Source organism: Pipra filicauda, unplaced genomic scaffold (genome assembly GCF_003945595.2).
Source record: "Pipra filicauda isolate LSUMZ 115617 unplaced genomic scaffold, ASM394559v2 scaffold686_size154363_pilon, whole genome shotgun sequence".
NCBI lineage: Eukaryota > Metazoa > Chordata > Aves > Passeriformes > Pipridae > Pipra > Pipra filicauda.
In genome coordinates this window covers 126,920-148,463 of record NW_024104849.1, presented here as the reverse complement: position 1 = coordinate 148,463, position 21,544 = coordinate 126,920, and the positions used below count along the sequence as shown (strand labels likewise).

Here is a 21,544-nt window from a genome sequence, read left to right as displayed (position 1 = left end):
AGAGCAGGGATGTGTCAGATCCATCTGCTCCATTTGTAGGAGAACACACAGCGCTGGAGAATTTCTGGGAATTAACAGAGAGATCCAAGCCTTGAATTATTAAATATCTCTCTGGTTGTGATGTCTGGTTGTAAATCCTTCCCTTCCCAGCTCTCTGTGTCTGGAATTCTAACAGGGGGATGTTTGGAGCCAACATCTCAACTCTGCTTTTCTTTTGTTCCCAGAGTTCCTGGTCTTCCACCATGAATCCTGTTTACAGCCCCGTCCAACCGGGGGCTCCCTATGGAAACCCGAAGAACATGGCATACACAGGTAGGACTGGTGTTCCCTGGCTCCTTCCCAAGTGTCCATGTCCCACTGGAGGAGCAGGTGGTCAGTCAGGAGCGATGGGAGAAAGAGTTCCCATCAGGGAACGGGATTCACAGGGAAAACCTTCCAGCGGCGTCAATGCAGTGAGTAGTGAGGAGAGTTGAATCCATAGGAGGATGCCCTGGAAATCCTAAGGAAAAGGATCAAAAGGGGGTTTCTTCAGATAAACAAAACAGGCGAGAAGTTACTGGGAGGGTCAGTGGGAGCTTTGTGTGTGGAGCTGAGCTGGGCTTGGCTCTGCAACTGGGCTCAACTTCCCTCCAGAGCTGAGCTGAGCTTCCCATGCACGTGCTGGAATAATCCAGCTGGAGAAGTGAGGATCCCCCCAGGATCTCCTGTTGTTTGGAGAATGTACAGTTACTCTTGGAGGTGGGGACTTAAACCCTGTTCTTGGCTGAGTTCTTTGCTCTCAGGTTCCGCTCTGCTTGAGCCCATCTGATGTTGAGGAGCGAGTCTGGTTTAAAGCCCTTCTTTGGAACTGAGTTGTCTAAAAATGTAATTTTTAATACTCCAGCAAGGCACTGCAAGATGTTTCCCATAATTCTGCAGCTGAAGGGTTCTGATGTGGAAAGAATTTAGGTGGAAAAACTCGGTGGTTTTCCCCGTGGATTTTGCTCTCACGAGCACCTTCCAAAACGAGCCTTGGAAAACTCCTTCTTCTCCCATTTTGGATGTAATTAGGTCTTGGGTGTCATGTTGTGTCAAGACTTTATATTTGTGGGGCCTGTTGGGCATGTTGACTTCCCCCTGATGTGTGGAATTGCTTGGGAATGTACTTTTGTGGAAGTGAGCATCAGACACTCTCAGCTCCTTTGTGTACGGAATATTCCAGGGAACGAAAACCTTTTAAATCTGAATTAGTTGGAATATTTCAGGAAATATAAAGTTCTGCAGCAAAGGAGGAGGAGAAAATTGGAATTTTAACCTCTGTACAGAAAAGAGGCAACTCCTGAGGGTGGGCTCAGAACTTATGGGAAGAGCTGTGGAATAAAACTCCAGTGGGGTGGGGAGAGAGATCCATTCCAAGAGAAATAATAAAAGTTTTTGTGCCAAATTGGCTGTTGGGGAAACTGAGAAATCCTTGTGTTAGGAAGAGTGGGGAATCCTTGGCACAGACCCAGGGACTTGGAGCACCATCCCTTTATTCATATCCTTCATTTTCCCAGTCTGATCTTCCTTGAAGGACAGTGATTTCCTAAAGAATTTTTAAAGTGTGGGCTGGCTTAGATGGATCTTTAGAGGAAATAAAAATCAAGTTTAAACCAGGAGGTTTTAAATCAGAGTTATTTGGTGAAATAGAGGCAGAATTGGGAAGCTGTTGTTTGAATTGAGGCTGATTTTTAATTGGATTTAAGGCTTGGTAGGATTCCTTCCCCCCCAACAAAATCTGAGCTGCTGAACCACCTGGTTTTCCTTTGGAATGTTCCCCTTCCTGTTTTCCTGCACCCACTCCAGGAAGGCAGTAGTGCTGTGGATGGATCAGCCTGTTGGTGTGGAATCAGGGGTGAGGAATCCAACCTCTCCTTGTTTGATTCCAGTGGTGTTTGTTCTCCCTCCCGCTGGGATCCTTTCCCTCCCAGGATCTCATTAATATGCTGATGAGATGCTGGAATTCAGGGCCTGACTGACTCCATGTTCCTTATTGCTGAATAATAAATGGGAATAAAATCCAGGAGCCCAAAGATGCGAAACCAGTTGGGAAGTCTCCAGGGGAGTTTGTGTCGCTCCAGTGCACGACATCCCTCCGGTCCTGCTGCACTTCCCAGCCTGGGAGGGATGCTCATGGAATTCCGGGATGGTTTGAGTGGGAAGAGACCTTAAAGCTCATCCAATCCCACCCCCTGCCATGGGCAGGGACACCTTCCACTGTCCCAGGTTGCTCCAGCCTGGCCTTGGACACTTCCAGGGATGTGGCAGCCACAGCTTCCCTGGTAGAAATCCTCCTTTTAACCCTCCTTTGTGGGACACAGAGAATTCCAAGAGTGATTTCAGCCTTTTTGTTAACTTGAAATTCAAATTGGGCTGTGTTATTCCCTGGAAAATCTGGGCTTTGATAGAGACTGGCTCTTTCCAAGTTGTGCCGTGTGGAAAGAGGATAAATTTGCCTTTTTTTCCCATTCTTTTTGGTATTCCTGATCACATTTTTGGGGAGCGCTGAGGAACGTTAGGCTTTGATGCCAAAGCAGGTGGGATTGGGCTTCTCCCTCCTTCCTTTTCCCTCTCCTTCTAAGATCTTCCTGCATGTCCCCCCCTTCCATGGATTGGGATATTTAATTAGGGGATCCATTGCTTACCAGTTGTGTAAAACAGGAATTTTCAGGGCATTGAATTGATTTCAGGGGGATTAAAAATGGATGAAGTGGATACAGTGAATATTTTCCCTCTGGCATTTCTCCATGTTTATTAATTGCTGTGTGTGGAGCAGACAGGGAAATCCTCCTGGAATGGGAGATGAATGAGCTGTGACCTGTGGAGACTCTTGTTTTTATGTTTAAATGTGGGATTTCTATACTGGGAAACTTCCAAACAACTTGTGGAATCATGGAATCACAGAAATGTTAAAAATATGCTAAAAAGTCCAAGGTGAATCCTTTGAAATTCCTGTAAAACCTGCAACATGAAGGTCATTAAATTCCCTTAAATTCTGCTAAATCCATATTTAAAATGAACTGCCTGGCTTCTGTCTATCAAATTTAGAGGTTTTTTGAGATGGAGAAGGAAGCAGAGGGGTTTGGGATTCGATTAGGGGCGGAATCCCCATCTCTGGAAGTGTTCAAAATCCCTGTGGATGTGGCACTTGGGGACATGGGTCAGTGGTGGCCTTGGAAGGGCTGGGAGAAGGGTTGGACTCGATGCTTTTCCAGATCTTTTCCTGCCTTTGTGATTCTGTGATCCCCAAATAATTTATGAAGTGGTTTGGAGCTCCAGAGAAACGTTGGGAAACATCCCTCTCCCCTTGTTTTGTCCCTGTGGTGAGGGCAGAGAAGAGAAAAAAGTGTAGGTGGGGGGAAAAAAGCCAAAAAGATGGCCTTGGAAACATGTTTTTAATTTTTATTTTCATTTTAATTTTCATTTTTATTTTCATTTTTATTTTCATAATTTTATTTTTATTTCTGTTTTAAGCAGCAGCCCCACCAAAGCTCTTCCCTTCCCTTGCACATCAGCAAATTCTAACCGGTGATTGCTTTGAAAATGTGGATTCAGGATTAAAATTGGTGACTGAAGGGGTTTTTTATTGTCTTTTTTTTCTTCGTCTCTAGATCACAGAATGAAACTGGGGGTTTGATGGCTTTGTTCATTTTTAGGGTGTTTCTGAGCCATCCTATTTTCCTTTGTTTTAGCCATGTTTTCCGTCATTTAAACCTTCTTTTTCTTCGTGTTCCCTGTGCTTCCTTGCGTTTTCCTGGATGTTCCTTTTACTTTGCTCCTGAACAGCAAGAAGGTTCCTTGCAGGAAGTCAAATTGGCCCTCTTGGCATTGCAGGGGTTGGAAAAGCTCCTTAACATGATTCCTCCACCCATAATTCCATCCTCCCTCCCCAGAACTATCCCTGGATGTCCAATTTGTCCCAACAGAGACCCACCAGCAATTCCTAAATCCCTCAGTGATGCTCCACCCTTAATATGTGCTGCCTTCCCACCCCCCCCCTTTTATACCAGATCTGTTAGAACTGAGCCTATTTTCCCTAGTTTGTACAGATTTATTAGTACTGAGCCTATTTTCCCTATTTTGTCCCAGATCTGTTAGAACTGAGTCTGTTTTCCCTGGTTTGTACCAGATCTGTTAGAACTGAGCCTGTTTTCCCTAGCTTGTACAGATTTATTAGTACCAAGCCTGTTTTCTCTGGTTTGTCCCAGATCTCTTAGTACTGGGTCTATTTTCCCTGGTTTGTGCCAGATCTGTTAGTCCTGAGTCTATTTCTCTGGTTTGTCCCAGATTTATTAGTACTGAGCCTATTTTCTCTGGTTTGTCCCAGATCTGTTAGAACTGAGCCTATTTCCCCTTGTTTGTCCCAGATCTGTTAGTCCTGAGTCTGTTTCCCCTGGTTTGTCCCAGATCTGTTAGTCCAGAGCCCATTTTCCCTGGTTTGTACCAGGTATGTTAGAACTGAGTCTGTTTTCCCTGGTTTGTGCCAGATCTGTTAGAACTGAGCCTATTTTCCCTAGTTTGCACAGATCTGTTAGTACTGAATCTATTTTCCCTGGTTTGTCCCAGATTTATTAATACTGGGCCTATTTTCCCTAGTTTGTCCTAGGTCTTAGTCCAGAGCCTATTTTCCCTGGTTTGTCCCAGATCTGTTAGAACTGAGCCTGTTTTCCCTGGTTTGTCCCAGATCTATTAGTACTGGGTCTGTTCTCCCTGCTTTGTCCCAGGTCTGTTAGTCCCGAGTCTATTTTCTCTGGTTTGTTATCTGTTCATTACTGAGTCTGTTTTTCTACTGGACTTTATACCGATATTTTAGTTCTAGTTTACTGAGGATCAGCTTTCCCAAAGCTGGGCTTATTAATCACGGAATCCCAGAATAGTTAGGCTTGGAAGAGACCTTCCAAATCATCCATTTCCAGATCTGTTTGTGGCAGATTTTGCCTCGTCTGACACCAAAATCAGGTGTTGCTTCTCTGCAGCTCCATTTCTATCCTGATTTTTCCTGCTCCTGCCTTTCCCTCCAGCTGCTCTCGCTGCCATTCGGCCTCATTTCATCTCAGGCAGGACTGGGGGAGAATTTTAATGTCTCTGTGGCCAGAGATGATTTATGGGATCCCAAAGCCCTGGCTGGGAGTGCAGGAAGAAAATCCTGGTTGGCACCGCTCGAATAAATGAGCCTGAAAGGCCCTTTAGTGTTCCAGGCTTTTTAACTTCCCTTCCCCGGGCCCTCCCCGGGCCTTTCCCGACCCCTGAATTTGTGCTGGTGGTGAAAAGAGCTCGTTGCCTTGCAGGAATTGCCAGCTCCGGGGGTTTTTGTGATGAGTGTGTTTGGCAGCAGCCTCAGGAATTCCCGTTACCCTTCATCTGGGAAAAGCCTGCTTTTGTGGTGCACAGGGAAAACCAGGGAATCACAGCATGGTTTGGGTGGGAAGGGACCTTAAAGATCATCCAGTTCCCCCTGCCATGGGCAGGGACACCTTCCACTCTCCCAGGTTGTTCCCCAGGGATGGGGCAGCCACAGCTTCTCTGGGAATTCCATCCCAGCCCTCCCCACCCTCCCAAGGAAGAATTCCTTCCCAATATCCCATCTAACCCTGCCCTCTGGCACTGGGAAGCCATTCCCCCTTGTCCTGGCCCTCCAGGCCCTTGGGAAAAACTCTTTTATGGGATTCAATGAGTGTCTACAAGTCCTCAGAGTCTGTCCCCACAGCAACTACAAACTGCCACTTTAAATGTCCTGTTCAGGCTCTTCCACAGTTTTTCCCTTGTGGATTTTTTTCCCTGGTAGCCTGTGCAGGAGCTGAACTTTTCAGGCAGAATTTAATGCCAAAAATCCAATAAAAACAGAGGTATGTGCAAAGAATACAATAAAAAACGGGGTCATATGCAAAGAGTACAATAAGAAATTGGATCATGTGCCAGGAATCCAAGTGTTGGAGCACTCCAGGAAATGTAAATGTTACAAATCACACAAGAGAAGAAGATAATAATAATAATAAAAAAAGGAAGAACAAAGCAGTGGCAAAGTGAGGGCTCAGGGAGGGATGGGGTGACCTCGGAGCTCCTCTGCCTCTCCTGACTCCCAGACTTCCATGAGGCTCATTAAAGGCTCCAAGCACAAAGCATCAAACACTTCCAGGAAAAAGTTGGTCTCCATGGGAATAGAGGGCAAACTAAAAATAACTCGAAGCTGCATTTCAACCATTCTGCAGGAGATTGTCATGGCAATGGGGAGAGTTGTAACCTGTTGTCATGAGAACCAAAGTTGGGAATTAATGGGAAAGCTGCTCCCACCTCATCTTTATTCATCCCGGATCCAACATCCACGAGGGGAGAATTCCACAGGAGTGCCTTGAGGGAGCAGCTGGAGTGGAGCAAAGGAGGGAAAATGGGCTGTGGGGGTAGAAAAAAGGAATTTGAAGACTCCATGGCCAAACCAAAGCACTGATAGGATGGAAAAGAACCCAGGGATGGAAATGCCTGGAGCTTCTATTTTGTGTCCTAAACCGGGAAAGGCTATCCTGGGAATTCCTGGGAAAAAAGTCCTGGCTATCGTAGCCTGGAAGGGAACTGGTGTGTGGCTGGTGGGAAGCAAGGGAAGGGAATTCCAGCTCGGGATCAAATCCTGCCAGGCACTGACTCACCTGCCATGGATTTGTCCCTTTGTTTGCCTTCCAGCTCCTACATTAACCAGTAGTTAAACCATCCCCGGAATTCCCTGGGGCTTCCTTGGCTAATGGACACTCCAGGTGGTCCAGGTGCTTCTCCATCTGGCACCAGCTCGGATCCATCTGCCCTGGCTTTGGCCTTGAAGAAACCTCTCCTGGGAAGTTTATCCCAAAATCTTTGCTTCCTGAAGCCTTTAAGAAACAAAGGGAGGTGCTGCAACAACCAGGAATCCTGTGAGTTTCTGGGACAGATGAATGGTTTCTGCTGCAAAACAGGGAATTTGATCATGTACAGGGAAAAACAGGAATGTCATCTCTTGGAAGACTCCTGTGTGTTTAGGAATTTCGGAATGTGTAACTCCTGTGTATTTAGGAATTTAGCTTTCACGTGTGGATGTTAAAGCTTCTGGCACAGCCATTCAGGGCAGCTTCCCAAAGGAAATGCAGAGCTGGTCACCTTGAAAAAGCAGGGAATGTCATCCTGCATTTCCATCTCCACTCTGGCCAGGCAGGAGGACTTGGCACCCTCTGGAACAGGGAGATTTGATGGATGGCAGAGCTCCTGATGTCGTTGGCAAGCAGTACAAGCTCCACAGGATTTGGCAATGTTGGATTCCTTTATTATTCCCTATTTTTAGAGAAATCTCTCAGTTTGCTCCTGCTCCTGCTGTAAATCCATGGACTCCATAGGGAGGTGTCTCCATGTGTTCCCATGCATTATGCACATCCCACATCCCCAATATACTGATCCAGCTCCTAAACACCAGCCCTTCCTTTCCTGCACTGTCAATCCAACACGTTTTCCTGGTCAATCCAACATGTTTTCCTGGCAGAACCAGGAATTTCTTGGTATTTCCATGTTGAATATTTGACCTTAAGATGATTTTTTTCCCCTCTAACTCTTGTTGCTCTTGAAATAAGAAAATCTTTGGGGCCTTGAAATTAATTTGGCTGTGGATTCATTGAAATCCCTTTTCCTACAGGGGAAAAAAAACCCCTGGAATTTCAGCCTTGCTGAGAAGCACTTCCAGAATTAAATTTATCAACAGAAATGACACCTCAAAGAGCCTTTTTGAGAAACCCCAAAACATCTCATTTTTGGTAACGACGTATGGCCAGAATGGGAATTCACCCCATCCTTTGAAAACATTCCAGGTGTGGGAAAAACAAGGAAAATGGAGCACCAAAAAAGAGGAATCTTTGCAGCTGTGATGATTTGGGAAAGAAATGATTCCTGGGCAAATAAGTCTGTTTTTCTTCCAGGCTGGCTGTTGAATAGGCAGAGTCTGGAGTTATCCTGGTTTAGGAAAATCCTGCAATATTCCTTAACTGCTTCAGGAGCTTTCCCAGGGCTTGGGTTCCTGATCACCCCATTTTATCCCAGTTCTTTCCCTGCCTCTTCATTCCAGGCTGTGACAATGAGCCTGTGTTTAATTTGGCAAATAAACCTAAAACATAAACCCAATTCCGTCCCTTGGGAATAATAATTAATATTTATTCTTCCCAAAACACCCCGTTGGCTGCCAGAAAATCTGGTGGAGTTTAAGACAAATTATTTAATTCAACATAATTTTTTTAAATTTCTTTAATTTATGAGAAAATTAAAGGGAACAAAGAGGGAAGAGAGATGCTAAATTGCATAAAATCATGGAATTTGGGTTGGAAGGGACCTTAAAGCTCATGGACAGGGGCACCTTCCACTATCCCAGGTTGCCCCAAGCCCCGTCCAACCTGGCCTTTCCCAGTAGTCCCAGGGTTGAGATTTCTTTGGGGAGGATGGAAAAACCAGCTTCAGTTCTGTCTTGAGAAGGTCTGAACCTGCATGCTCAGGTTTAGGAATATTTTGGGATGTTTTTCCTGCTCCATTTTGCCTCAACACTGGAATGGGACCGGAGTCCAAAGGAATGTCCAGAAGGTTCAATCCTCAGGAGATTTTTGCAGTTGAATTTGCCCCATAAATTTGAAGGAGAGTAATTGAATAATTCCAGTTGGGAAGGACCTCTGGAATTCCCCAAGTCCAGCTTGGGGTCAGGCTGCTCAGAGCCTTGTCCAGTGGACAGAAGTTAAGGAAGTTTTCCAATGTTTTGGCAGGTTTTGAAGTTTTGCTGGAAAAAATTCTCCTGACTCTGTTGCCAGGTTTGGAAAGAGCAGGACTTCCAGAGGATTTGGGATGTTGGATATGAAGCTTCTCTTACTCTGGAGCCAGGCTGGGAGAGCTGGGGGGGTTCACCTGGAGAAGAGAAGGCTCCAGGGACACCTGAGAGCCCCTTGCAGGGCCTAAAGGGGCTCCAGGAGAGCTGGAGAGGGACTGGGGACAAGGGATGGAGGGACAGGACAAGGGGAACAGAGAGAACAGGGAATGGGGTGGAAACGAAGCACCTCCAAACCTGGCCTTGTTTTCTCCTTAATGCCCAGACCAAACTCGTCCCTTTAGTCCCTACAATTCCAAAACCTTCCTTTTTGTCCTCACAGTTTTCTTTGGGAAGTTGTGTGGCTTTGATGGGAAGATTCAGCATCCTGGGAAGATTCAGCATCCTGAGCTCTGCACTCTGAGTTGTTTGATTTATTTTTTGTGGGGCTTTTGTTGTTTTTCCCCCCCGAAGTTTGCAGGATCTGTGGACACAAAGCTTTTGCAGCTGCTGCCGCTTTTTCAATGGATTTCCACATCCTCCCAAATTCAGAGGGATGAGTCACCTGGCAGAGACAGGAAAGGAGGCTCATCCCAAACACATTCCCATTCACAACCCTGCCTCGGGATGCTGAACGTGACAGTGCTTTGTTTTCCAAGAATGGGCAATTAGGGGGGAGATAAAAAGCTGCTCATTTTCTGGGATGGGAGAGGAACAGCTGAGAATTGTAGTCATTGAGTAGTTTGGGTTGGAAGTGACCTTTGAAGGTCATCCCGTGGGCAGGGACACCTCTGTTGTCCATCCCAAGGCTAAAGCAGTGCAGGGTGATATTCAGGAACTAAATGTTGCCCAAATTAAGAGGAATAATTAGGAAGTGCCCTGAGCTTCTGGAAAAACCCACCCAGAGAGTGATGACCTGGGAGGTTACAGTTTGCCCTTCCTCCCCTGTGGACCTTCTCCTTCTTGTCCACCTTTATTTTCCCAAGGTAAAGTGGAAAAGGTAGTATGGAAATTAAAATGGAAAAGGCAGTTGGGAAACTAAAATGTCTCTTTTCACCCCGGAACAAGGTGGGATCTTTAGTTTTGTGCCCAGATCACTTCTACATATTCCATTTGTTGACTAAACCTTTGGGAAGCAAAGACCTGCTTGAATATTCATTGCCTAAGTCCTTGGAACGCCCTGAACTCCTAATCAGGTGATATATTTACTTCCTTAATACCTCCTGACCTTCTTCCCTATGGAAATGAGAAAATTTGAGAGCATCTCCTGCAGCACCTGAGATCCAGCTGATTGCTCTGGCAGTGATTGCAGTGCCTCTTCCCAAAATTCCTGGGAAAAATCCTCAATCTTAACTCTCCCTTGGCTTTGCTGTGTCCTTAACCACTTGCCCTGTCCCCCTCCAGCTTTCCTGGAGCCCCTTTAGGCTCTGGAAGGGGTTCTAAGGTCTCTTCTCCAAACTGGACACCCCCAGCTGTCTGTGCTGATTGAAAAATAATAAATAAATAAAATCAACCTGCAAAAAGATGCCCAGGAGACAAAATACTCATGGAACAATCAGGATGTTGGGATTTGGCCTAAAAATGCCACTGAAATGCTACTCCAGGCAAGGTTTTGCTGCCGTGGAAAACGAATGGACGTTGATTTTATCCCACTCCTATAAAACAGGTGCTGGAGTTCCAGAGATTCTACGTGGTCACAGAAGACAGACCTCATTCCAAGAGATGATCCCCAAGCAGTTGTAATGTTCTCCTGCAAAAAAAAAGCAGTGATTCCTTGAGCTGGGAAGGGAAAAATTCCATGAAAGAAGCTGAGAGGGGTTGGTCACGTAAACACCCAGCGGGAGCTGCTCCCGGGACACACCAGCTGGAATAAAGGGTGAGAGTAGGAACTGGAATCGTGATTTGGCACTTTGGAGGGTCGGGTACGGGGTGAGGTGGAAGTTTGGAGGGAAAGTAAAGCCCTGAAGTTTTAAGGAGCTAAACGAGGTGATTTGTGGCATTTTTAAAACCTCTGAGCTACCGCGGGCGCTTCAGGAGGACTCTTTGATTCTGCTGAGGCTCCTCAGATCTCCACTTTCATGTTCTTTGTCGTCATCTCTTCATCTCCTGATTTCCCAGCACCAAAAGGATCCTGCCAAGCTGTTTGAAACCCAAAAGAGAGAAGCTGCCCTGTTTATTGACCTCTGCTTGAAAGCTGGAAACCTTCCTCCGGTGCCTCAGATGTTCCCTCCCTTCCCCTCCTGGGTTGTTACAAACATCTGCCTGTCAAGGGTGGGACGAGCTGAGAGCCTAAAAATTCCCAACCTGGAGCTCATGGACCACCTGGATCCTTCTGCTCCCCGTGGCAGGACCCTGGAAGTGTCCAAGGCCAGGTTGGATGGGTCTTGAAGCAACCTGGGATAGTGGAAGGTGTCCCTGCCCATGGAACTGGGAGATCTTTAAGGTCCCTTCCAAGCCAGTGTTAAGTCCCACCAGGAGCTCTGGGATTTGGGTTTAAACTCTTTGATATGAAATCCCCTAATTCCTTCTATCATGGATGTATTCCATGCTAATCAGTGTCCTGGATGTGAGGGATGAATGTGGGGTTTTCCAGCAGCAGTGACAGGCTCTGAGAAGGAATTCCATGAACTCTGCACTGGGACAGGCTGGGAGAGCTGGGGGGGTTCACCTGGAGAAGGGAAGGCTCCAGGGAGAGCTGAGAGCCCCTTGCAGGGCCTAAAGGGGCTCCAGGAGAGCTGGAGAGGGACTTGGGACCAGGGATGGAGGGACAGGACACAGGGAATGGCTTCCCACTGCCAGAGGGCAGGGACAGGTGGGATATTGGGAAGGAATTCTTGGCTGTGAGGGTGAGGAGGCCCTGGCACAGGTTTTCCAGAGAAGCTGTGGCTGCCCCTGGATCCCTGGAAGTGTCCAAGGCCAAGTTGGAACAACCTGGGCTAGTGGAAGGTCCCTGTGGAACTGGATGGGCTTTAAGGTCTCTTCCAACCCAAACCATTTGGGAATTGTGTACCTTCCCAATATCCACCTAACCCTGCCCTCTGGCAGTGGGAAGCCATTCCCCCGTGTCCTGTCACTCCATATCCTTGTCAAAAATCCCTCTCCAGCTTTTTTTGGCTTGTTTTCCCCAATATCTGTTATTTTACACTCATCACTAGTGGCTTTGGTTGGTTTTCATGTTGTTTATTCACCAACTTTGTCCAGGTGATATTTCCCTTTCATTTCCTCTTTTCCTGGCAGGTTTTTTTTTTCCTCCACTCTCTTCTCCTTATTAATCCATATCCAACAATTGTCCTGGGTTTGCTTTACTCCCATAAATTAATAGAGTTGTGGTGCTGCTGTGGATTAAATCCTCCATGAGCCAAGGGATCGTTGCCATCACAGCACCAGTCGGATCATTCCTGTGGGATACAGAGGGAACACCGTGTCCAGGACAGAGAGCCTGGGTCAGCTCAGGCAAAGAGCCTTTCCCCCTATTTAAACTGGCTGATATCTTTTCATGGAAGTGCCCAGTGATTACAGGAGGGTGTCTGGAACATTTGGAGCTGGATCCCACGGGAAGGGATGAGGTTGCAGGTCCCTGTTTGGAGTTTCACTCTTCTCCCCGTGTTTTGCCTCTCATTCCTTTATCCCCTGCCAAAGGATTAATTCAAACACATCCTCATTCCACTCTGTTTTTTTATTTCCTACCAGACTACAGGATTCCCAGTTCATTTTCCAGAGTTCTTGGACAGGGAGCAAAATTATTCTGCTGTTCAAGGCTTAAAGCTCCAATTTGTGGAATTTTCTGGCACATGTGGGACACGTGGAACAGCTCCCTGTGGGAATTGTGTTGGTGTTTTGGGTCCTTGGTTCCAGGACAGCCTTTTCCCATAAATGCTCAGCAAAGGATACAGAAGCTCTGGCTGTGATTGACACTCAGTCTAATTCCTGCACTCTGGTTTATTTACCTTTTTAATTAATTTATTTACATTTTTAATTAAGCTGAGGTGTAGAAATGCCCCCAGAAAAGAGCCACAAAGGCTAAATGAGCTCCAACAGGAATGATTAAAGCTGTTCCCACATCCTAATTTGTCACCTGTTACAAACTCACGTGGACTCCGTGCTCTCCTTCCACCTCATCCTTCATTCCAGTGTCACTGCTGGGAACAGAAGGTCCCTGACACCACTTAGAGCAGTGCCCAGAACGAATCCAACACCTCTGAGCATCCAAATCCAGGTGGAAAATAGCCTCTGTTATCTCATATAAATAAAGCCAGGCTTGTCATTGCAAATATGGAACGAAAACACACTGTTCTGGGGGAGGGGAGGCACAAGAAGCAGGATCTTGTCTCCTGAAGTGCAGGAGAGGAAGAGAAAGAGCTTAAAATAGGAATTATTAAATAATTCTATGGAAGAAACTCTGGGTAATACATTAAGTCCTGGAATAATTTAGTTTGGGCAGCTCTTTGTTCCCTGAGCCCTTCAAAACAAAGCCAACTTCCAAGCTGGAGCTGTATCCAACCGAGGTTCAAATTTAGGCAAGAAAGGAGATTCCCTTCCCCTCTCTGGCCCCAGCTCCATCCTTCCTGGGGATGTGGTTTCTCCCCAGATTGAGTTGAATTTTGCAGATGGTGCTTTTGCTGTTACTTCCAGGCAGAACATGGACACATTTCCTCCTCCCATGGAGGTGGGATTGAGGCCTCCAAACCCAGCCTTCCCCTCACACCTCGTGTGCCCCAAGCCTTGGGAGTGATATCCTGACTACAAACCACCACCAGGGACCCTCCCAGGCTGATGATCCAGCCAGTTTTCCACCCTTCCATTCATTAATCCTTGGAGAGACCGTGCCCAGGGATGTAAACAGTGCCTCGTTAGGGAAGACATTCCCAAAGTGGTTGGGTGGGATTTGTGCTTCAGGAATCCCTCGTGGCTGTTCCCAATCACTTTCTCATCCTTCATGTGCCTGGTTATGGTTTCCAGAAGGATTTGCCTCCTGAATTCCTGGGAAAGGAGGTGTGACTGGGCTGACATTCTCTCTTTGGCTGCTTTGGAAGGCAGGGGGGATGTTTCCCTTTTTCCCGACATCAGGGACATTCCCCATCCCTGTGACCATTGGGAGATGGCAGAGAGGGGCAGTTCTGCTCCAGGGCCATGTCATCCATTCGTCCTGCACATGGACATGGAAGTGTGATGGGAAGTGCCCTCCTGACCCAGGCAAAGAAATCGGTGTCGGAACAACATTTGGCTCTGGAATACTTGGAGTCATTGGATTTCCTGCCCCTTGGACTTGAGACATCCAGTGAAGTGGGTGGAGAAGTTCATTGCTGTGGGGGAGGAGATCAGAGGAAGCATCCAGGATAGGCAGGGAAGGGGAGATGGATAAAGCGCGTGTGGAACTGCCCAAGGGATAAACAGTCTGGAGGGGACTGGGATGAGCACTTGGATGTGGAAAATGTTTGGATGAAGTTGAGGGAAGATGCGGTGAAGCTTGGCCATGGAGTCACAGACTAGTTTGGCTTGGAAAGAACCTTAAAGCTCATCTCGTTCCACCCATCTTCCACTATCCCAGGTTGCTCCAACCTGGCCTTGGACACTTCCAGGGATGGGGCAGCCACAGCTTTTCTGGGAAAACTATGCCAGGGCCTCCCCACCCTCACAGCCAGGAATCCTTCCCAATATCCCATCTAAAAACTCCAAACTTCCTGTTTTATCTCAACATAGAGCCTTTTTCCATGGAGGAAGCTGGTGGCTTCTCCTGGAATTGTTCAGCTGCCCGTTAACATTTTTCCCATTCCAACAGAAAAACGGTGACATTGAATTAGTCCCGGAGGTTTTTTTGTTGTGGGGAGAAATCACCATCTTTTAGAAAACATTTCATGAAATCTCCAGGTGGTGTGCAGAGCTGGAGCTGTAAGACAGGGATGCCTCCCATGGATCACAATAATCTCCAGGATGGGGGAAGGGAGATAAAAAAAATCACAGCTTTAATTTTTTTCCCCTTAATTCCGAAGGATGACGGAACTTCATTATCCAATCTGCTCCAAATTGGGCACCTAATGAAATCTCACACCCCCGAAATTTAATCAGGGATTACTCCCGTGGGATTTGAATCAGATAAAAAGGAAGCCTCACATATTTGGGAGCAATTGCATAAGGCAATAAAATAACCTGCAGAGCTCTTTGTCCTTTGCGGCGAATGGGAATTGTTTGACCTACTTTTCTTTCCTTTTTTCCTTATGTTTTTTTTGGGATTCGTGACCCCTCCTGGGCAGCAGTGAACGCTCGGTTCATGTACAAGCACATGAGTCTCAGGAGTGTTTCCTCCAAGGTGCTTTTATGGCTTTTATTGCAGCCATTTGAGGCTGGAAAAAGGAAAGGAATGTTTTAGAATCAATATTTAGCTGGTGTGTTAAAGGCCTGAGTGATAAAAGGAGGTTTTTCTGGGGCAGCTGAGGGGGATTTTGTCTCCCCAAACCTTCCCTGTGTGAATTTTACCCCATGCAAACCTTCCCTTTATGGACTTTTTTTCCCCTCCAAACCTTCCCTGATGGATTTTACCCCTCCAAACCTTTCCTGTATGAATTTTACCCATCAAACCTTCCCTTTATGGATTTTATCCCTCCAAACCTTCCCTGTGTGGATTTTACCCCTCCAAACCTTCCCTTTATGAATTTTTTACCCCTCAAACCTTCCCTTTATGGATTTAACCATCAAACCTTCCCTTTATATACTGTATCCCTCCAAACCTTCTCTGATGGATTTTACCCCTCCAAACCTTCTCTTAATGGATTTTTTACCCCTCCAAACCTTCTCTGATGGATTTTACCCATCAAACCTTCCCTTTATGGATTTTATCCCTCCAAACCTTCCCTGTATGAATTTTACCCCTCCAAACCTTCCCTGCATGGATTTTATCCCTCAAACCTTCCCTTTATGGATTTTACCCCTCCAAACCTTCCCTGTATGGATTTTATCCCTCAAACCTTCCCTTTATGGATTTTACCCCTCCAAACCTTCCCTGCATTGATTTTATCCCTCCAAACCTTCCCTGTATGGATTTTATCCCTCAAACCTTCCCTTTATGGATTTTACCCCTCCAAACCTTCCCTGTATGGATTTTATCCCTCAAGCCTTTCCTGTATGAATTTTACCCCTCAAACCTTCCCTACATGGATTTTACCCCTCCAAACCTTAACTTTATGAATTTTTTACCCCTCCAAACCTTCCCTTCATGGATTTTTTACCCCTCAATCTTTCCCTTTATGGATTTTCCCCCTCCAAACCTTCTCTTTATGGATTTTTTACCCCTCCAAACCTTCTCTGATGGATTTTACCCATCAAACCTTCCCTTTATGGATTTTTTACACCTCAAACCTTCCCTTTATGGACTTTTTACCCCTCAAACCTTCTTTCTTCGCTCAGAGTGTTTGATTCCAGAGGGAACTCCAGTGGAATTTCTCAGGCTTGTGCTTGCCAGGATGTACCTTTTTTACCCCTTCTAAACCACCTTCGGTCTTGGAAATTCAGCTGAGTGGTCCTGAGGAATATTTGTAGTTCAGCAAGAACAGCTTTGAATTGGGAACAAATTTAGCCATTAAATTGTCATAAAACTCAGCAATGACGTGGTCTCAGCACCTTTTTTTCCCCAGATAAACTGATTTTCCCCGTTCTGTGGGGATTTAACTCGCTTTGTCTTCAGCTCGACCCTTTTCCTAGCTGTATTAATCCCATATTTCTTTTAGAATATATTTTTAGAGATCTTTCAGCATCTTTTGCTGTTGGGAGGCTCAGGGAGCTGCCTCTTGTTACTCCTTGTATTTGTAATTCCCCACAGATAAAGGAGCATTAGGAACAGTCCCCAGTTTCTCTGGGAAGTAATTTCTGATTTCCATATTAATCAAAACTGGCTTTACCTTGGTCCTGCCCTAATCCTTGGACCAACACAGGGAGGAGATTACACTCTGCACATGTCAAAAAGCAATTAAAATTCACACACAGGAATCGAGGGGGGAGGAAAAATCACCTTTTATTTCATGAGCTGAGCAGGGAAAAGCCCCTGACCTGGAATTGTTTGTTCCTTATTGGCTCCTTTCCCTTTGAAGTGCCTGCTTGGAAGAGTCTTTAATATTCCAGGATTAAAATGCTGCCGTTCCAGTAGAATGGGGAGGGTTGAACGTGATGGGAAGAGACATTTCAGGAGGGGGAGGACTGGCTGTGGAGAGCCTTGGATTTGCACTTGGACAGGTGAGGGACTGTTAATAGATGGATATTCCAGGATCTTACTAAGGGTGGGATACAGCTTCCAGGCTATGGAAAAGGGAGGGCAGGAGTTAGGGAGCAGGGGAGGCACCTATGGGTGGTAAAAGATCTGTTTGGAGGTGTTGGACTGCGGGAATTTGGGAGGTTTGGGGCTGGAAAAGCAAAATCTGCCATAGGTGACAGAGGATCTGGGAAACGTGTGGGAATGGCTTTGGTGGAGCTGGGTTTGGGTGGATCCAGGGATTCTGTGGATGGATCGTGGGTGGGAAGGGGGGTGGGATGTGCACAAAGGGGGGTTTGTCTTGGCTGTGCTGGATGAGGTGGGATGAGATGAGGAGTTGGATGTGGAGGAGAGAAAGGCGGGATGGGATGGGATGGGATGGGATGGGATGGGATGGGATGGGATGGGATGGGATGGGATGGGATGGGGTAGAACAGAACAAAGGAACAGTAGAATAGGATGGAATGGAATGGCATGGAATGGAATGGAATAGACTGGAATTGGAATTGGAATGGAATGGAATAGATTGAAATGGAATGGAATGGAATAGAATTGGAATTAGAATGGAATGGCATGGAATGGAATAGACTGGAATTGGAATGGAATGGAATTGGAATTAGAATGGAATGGAATGGAATGAGATGTAATGGATTTGAATAGAACAGAATAGAATGGAATTGGAATTGGAATGGAATGAGATGGAATAAAGTAGAATGGAATAGAATGGGATGGGATGGTAGAATAGAATGGAATTAAATAGAATGGGATGGGATGGGATGGGATGGAATGGAGTGGAATGGAATGGATTTCAATAGAATAGAATAGAATGCAATTGGAGTTGAGCAGGAGCTGGTGAGTTTCCCAAGGGTCTGGGAATCAGGGAATCTCATCCCAGCTCTTGGCTGGGAAATGAACAAGCAAAACCTCGGGATGAGGGATCTTTGTGGGATCTCTCCTGACAGAACCTTTGCACTTCCAAGCTGGTGGAATTAGATTTTATTTTCAAACAGGCTGTGGAGTTTTGCCAGTTCAAATATTATGGATTCTCAGCTTCCCCCAAGGACAACTTGGATCTAATCTGGCCCAACTATGTGTGAGAGGCCCATTAAAGCCTTTTAACACCCAAAAACTGGTTTTATTAATACTCTGCCTGTGCTCCATCTGCTGCTCTGCTTGGCTGGAGCCAATGGATTTGGGAGCAATTCACTGCCCTGGTCCAAGGCCAAAATGACCAAAATACCATATGGACAATTGGAAGTTAATTAGGATTTTAGAATTCAATATCTAAGGATGTTGTGATCCCTAAACCCTCAGTCTCCCTGAGTTTGGCCTCTTCCAGCAACCCTAAATATTTTCTCATTTGGAATTTTTCACTTTGCAGATGAAAATCCCTGGGTTCACAGTCTTAAAATCGGCCCTTTTGGGGCAGTGATTTAATTTGCAACATCGTTGTGGCCCTTCTGGAATTGTCTGTTTTTAAAATGAGCTGGAGTAGGGAATTTGGTGTCCCCAGAGACCTTGTTGAAGGGTGTGAATCAAGACTGTCTCTGGTGGAATCAGGACTGGAATCAATCTTCCCAGGCCAGAGGAGTGTAAAACACAGAGATAGGAAGCATGACAATGTTTGTGCTTAATTAGCCCATTGATTACTGATTAATTGACTGGTTCCTGGGCAGGTTTTTTGCATTAATCCTTGATCATGCTCAGGGCACGAGGAACCACGATTTTGTCTTTGGCAGCACACTTGGAATACCACTAGTTTTAAGGTATTAAATTCCAGCATCTGAGTTGGGCTGAGTAAATAAAAATAAAAGCAATCTGTGACCAATAAGGAGCTTTTTGCCATCATTTTTCCAGGCAGGTCCCTTCCTGCTTTTCCTGGAAAATTCCTGTCTGAGGAGGCATCTCTGACATCCCAAAACTCAACACTGAGGACAAGTCCATGTTTAGCTCCTCCAGTCCCACAAGTTCTGTAGGAACAAGCTCTCCTGTGCAGGAAACAGCCACTTGTCCCAGAAAACATTTTGAAATAAAAGGGATTTCCCTTCATTTTTTCAGGCTGGGAAACGTTATTGGATAAGGTTGAGCCACAGTTCAGTGTTTAAGGAAACCTGTAATGGCTTCTTTATGACACTTTCTGAGGAGAAACAAACCCTTTTATTTCATCAGTCTCTTCCTTTGGAGTCATCAAACACAGAATTAATTAAATAATTGCAGGGAGCGTCGATCGGGAATGAATTAAACCATTTTCCTGAATTTCTCCCCCACAGAGACTTGTGCCAGCACAGGAGAGGATGTGACACATGTCTGTGGCCCAGAAGTGACATTGATTGACAGTTTGACAAGTCCTGTCACTGTGGTTTATTTTTTACCAAGTAATCAAGTGTCTCTCTAATGGCTTTGGACAGTTGCTCCCAGTTTTGCTTCTCCTGTCCCCAGACAGCTGCTGGAGGGCCTGGATGCTTCGTGGGGAGTAAAACTGAGGTGGAACTGAGATAAGGATGGAAATGGGAACCATCTCTTTTGTCCGACAGCTAAAACAGAATGAGCTGAAAGCAGGTTTTCCCTGAGCAAGAGAAAACGAGGGCAGTGATTGTCCAAAACTGCTCCTGGTATTTCCTAAGATCTTTTTGGGCTTGTAAAGTCTCCAAATTCCCTGGCATGGTGAAGGCAACAGCTCCAAGCTGATTTGTGGCATCCTGTGACCACGAGGTCCGGGTAAGAGCTCAGAGCTCTGTGCAAATTCCTTGCTCTTCCTGCCTAATTCCCAAGAAAGCAGGAGTCTCCAGCTCCTCTGGGCAGGGAGGCCCCACCATCCATCCCCTTGTCTTTGACCTCCAGCTGGGAAAATCTCCTGCAGGCAGGCAGGGCCTCATTGTGTCAACACTGTGACCCTCTGGAATGGACACAAACAGCCCATGTCACACTGAGCCAGCACCAGAGGGGTTCTCTCCATCCCCTTTCCTGCCAAAGGCACCTCTGCCATTCCCAGGACATCCAGCAGTTCTTTCAAATGAGTCTGTGCAATATAAAGGAAAAGGACATAAAAAGAGAATAGTTTTTTTGCCCCATTCCTGTGGGTTTTGTCGGATTTTTGGGGTTTATACTGAAGGTTTCAGAGGGAAGGGTGTGTTACCTGTGATGCCTGTGGAGATCCTGCCCTTGGTTTTGTTGTGCTTGCCGTGGAAGACATGGATGATCCATCAGGAAAACTCCTTCAGGGGGTCTGTGATTTCACACCAGTGGAATTCCCCACCCTCTGGATCAAGCTGTGATCCCAGGGAAGGAAAGGAAGGAGATGAAAGGAGGTGTGGAAGAGAGATGGAGAGGGAATTCTGACAAGGTCATGGAGTGATGGGGCAAGGGGGAATGGCTTCTTACTGCCAGAGGGCAGGGTTAGATGGGATATTGGGAAGGAATTGTTGGCTGTGAGGATGGTGAGGCCCTTGCACAGGTTGCCCAGAGAAGCTGTGGCTGCCCCAGCCCTGGAAGTGTCCAAGGCCAGGTTGGAGCGACCTGGGACAGTGGAAGGTGTCCCTGCCCATGGCAGGGGGTGGGACTGGATGGGATTTAAGGTCCCTTCCAAACCAAACCATCCTGATTTCCATGAGCGCCTTGGGAATAGAGATGGCACAACACATGTCCAGGACAGTGACAACCTGAGTACAGGGTCAGAATCCCTGCTCTGTGTGGCCAGGAGTGTTTAAAATTGGGAAGCAGCAGGAGTAGCAATCCCAGGCCATGTGAAGATGAGCTTTGCAAGAAAAGTTCCCACTTATATAAAGGACCTTTCAGGTGAAAAAAGACCCAAGTTTAAAGGTCTCCTGGAAAGAGGTTGTTAAATGTGAGAGCAAATCTCTTTTGGAAGCAGCTGCTGTGTCTGTGAACACGTTTGCCTGCTCTGCTCCTGGGCTGCTGAGGCTTGGAACAGTAATGAGGGGGTGGCACTTTTTTGTGGGAATGAATGTATTTATTATCCAGAGACTTCAGAAATGCTGGATTCTCAACCGTCCATTAAGTTGCTCTTCAGAACGGTCCCACCCTTGCTTCTCAGCCTTCCCTCTATTTTTACATCCATTTAGAGGAGTGGGCTGGAGGAGTGATGGGATGTCTGTGGTTACGTGGGATGATGGGTGGAAAATAAATCCCGGGGCTCCCTCCAGCATCACGGGGCACTGGCACATCTGGAGCTTGTCTCGGAGAGGTTTGGGTAGAATTGACATGGAAATGCATCCAAAAATGTGCCACTGTTGGATGGATCTGTGGGATTAGGGAAGAAGGAAAAGGTCCTGCCATCCTTCCTGCTGTAGGTGCTTTTGGGAGGTGGCAAAACTCAGATTCCTATGATTCGGGGTGTTAAGCATAAAACAAACCAGGGTCAGTCCAGGAGGGTTTCAGCTCTGCCCTCCTGAGTTGGAGACTCTTCCTAGACTTAAATTTGGTTTGGAAAACACAGTGACTTGGGGAATGTACATTTTGAGCTCCAGAAGGCC

The 21,544-nt window shown here is 46.4% G+C and overlaps 1 protein-coding gene across 1 annotated transcript in view; it reads left to right on the top strand.

The window, feature by feature from the left end:
- The first annotated feature begins 223 nt into the window (after positions 1-223).
- Positions 224-21,544, top strand: part of FAM168A (family with sequence similarity 168 member A) — a 35,439-nt gene continuing 14,118 nt past the window's right edge. The window contains exon 1 of the mRNA XM_027714361.2: positions 224-312. Within this exon, the coding sequence (XP_027570162.1) occupies positions 243-312 (70 nt within the window). The 5' untranslated portion in view covers positions 224-242. The remainder of the gene's footprint in view (positions 313-21,544) is intronic.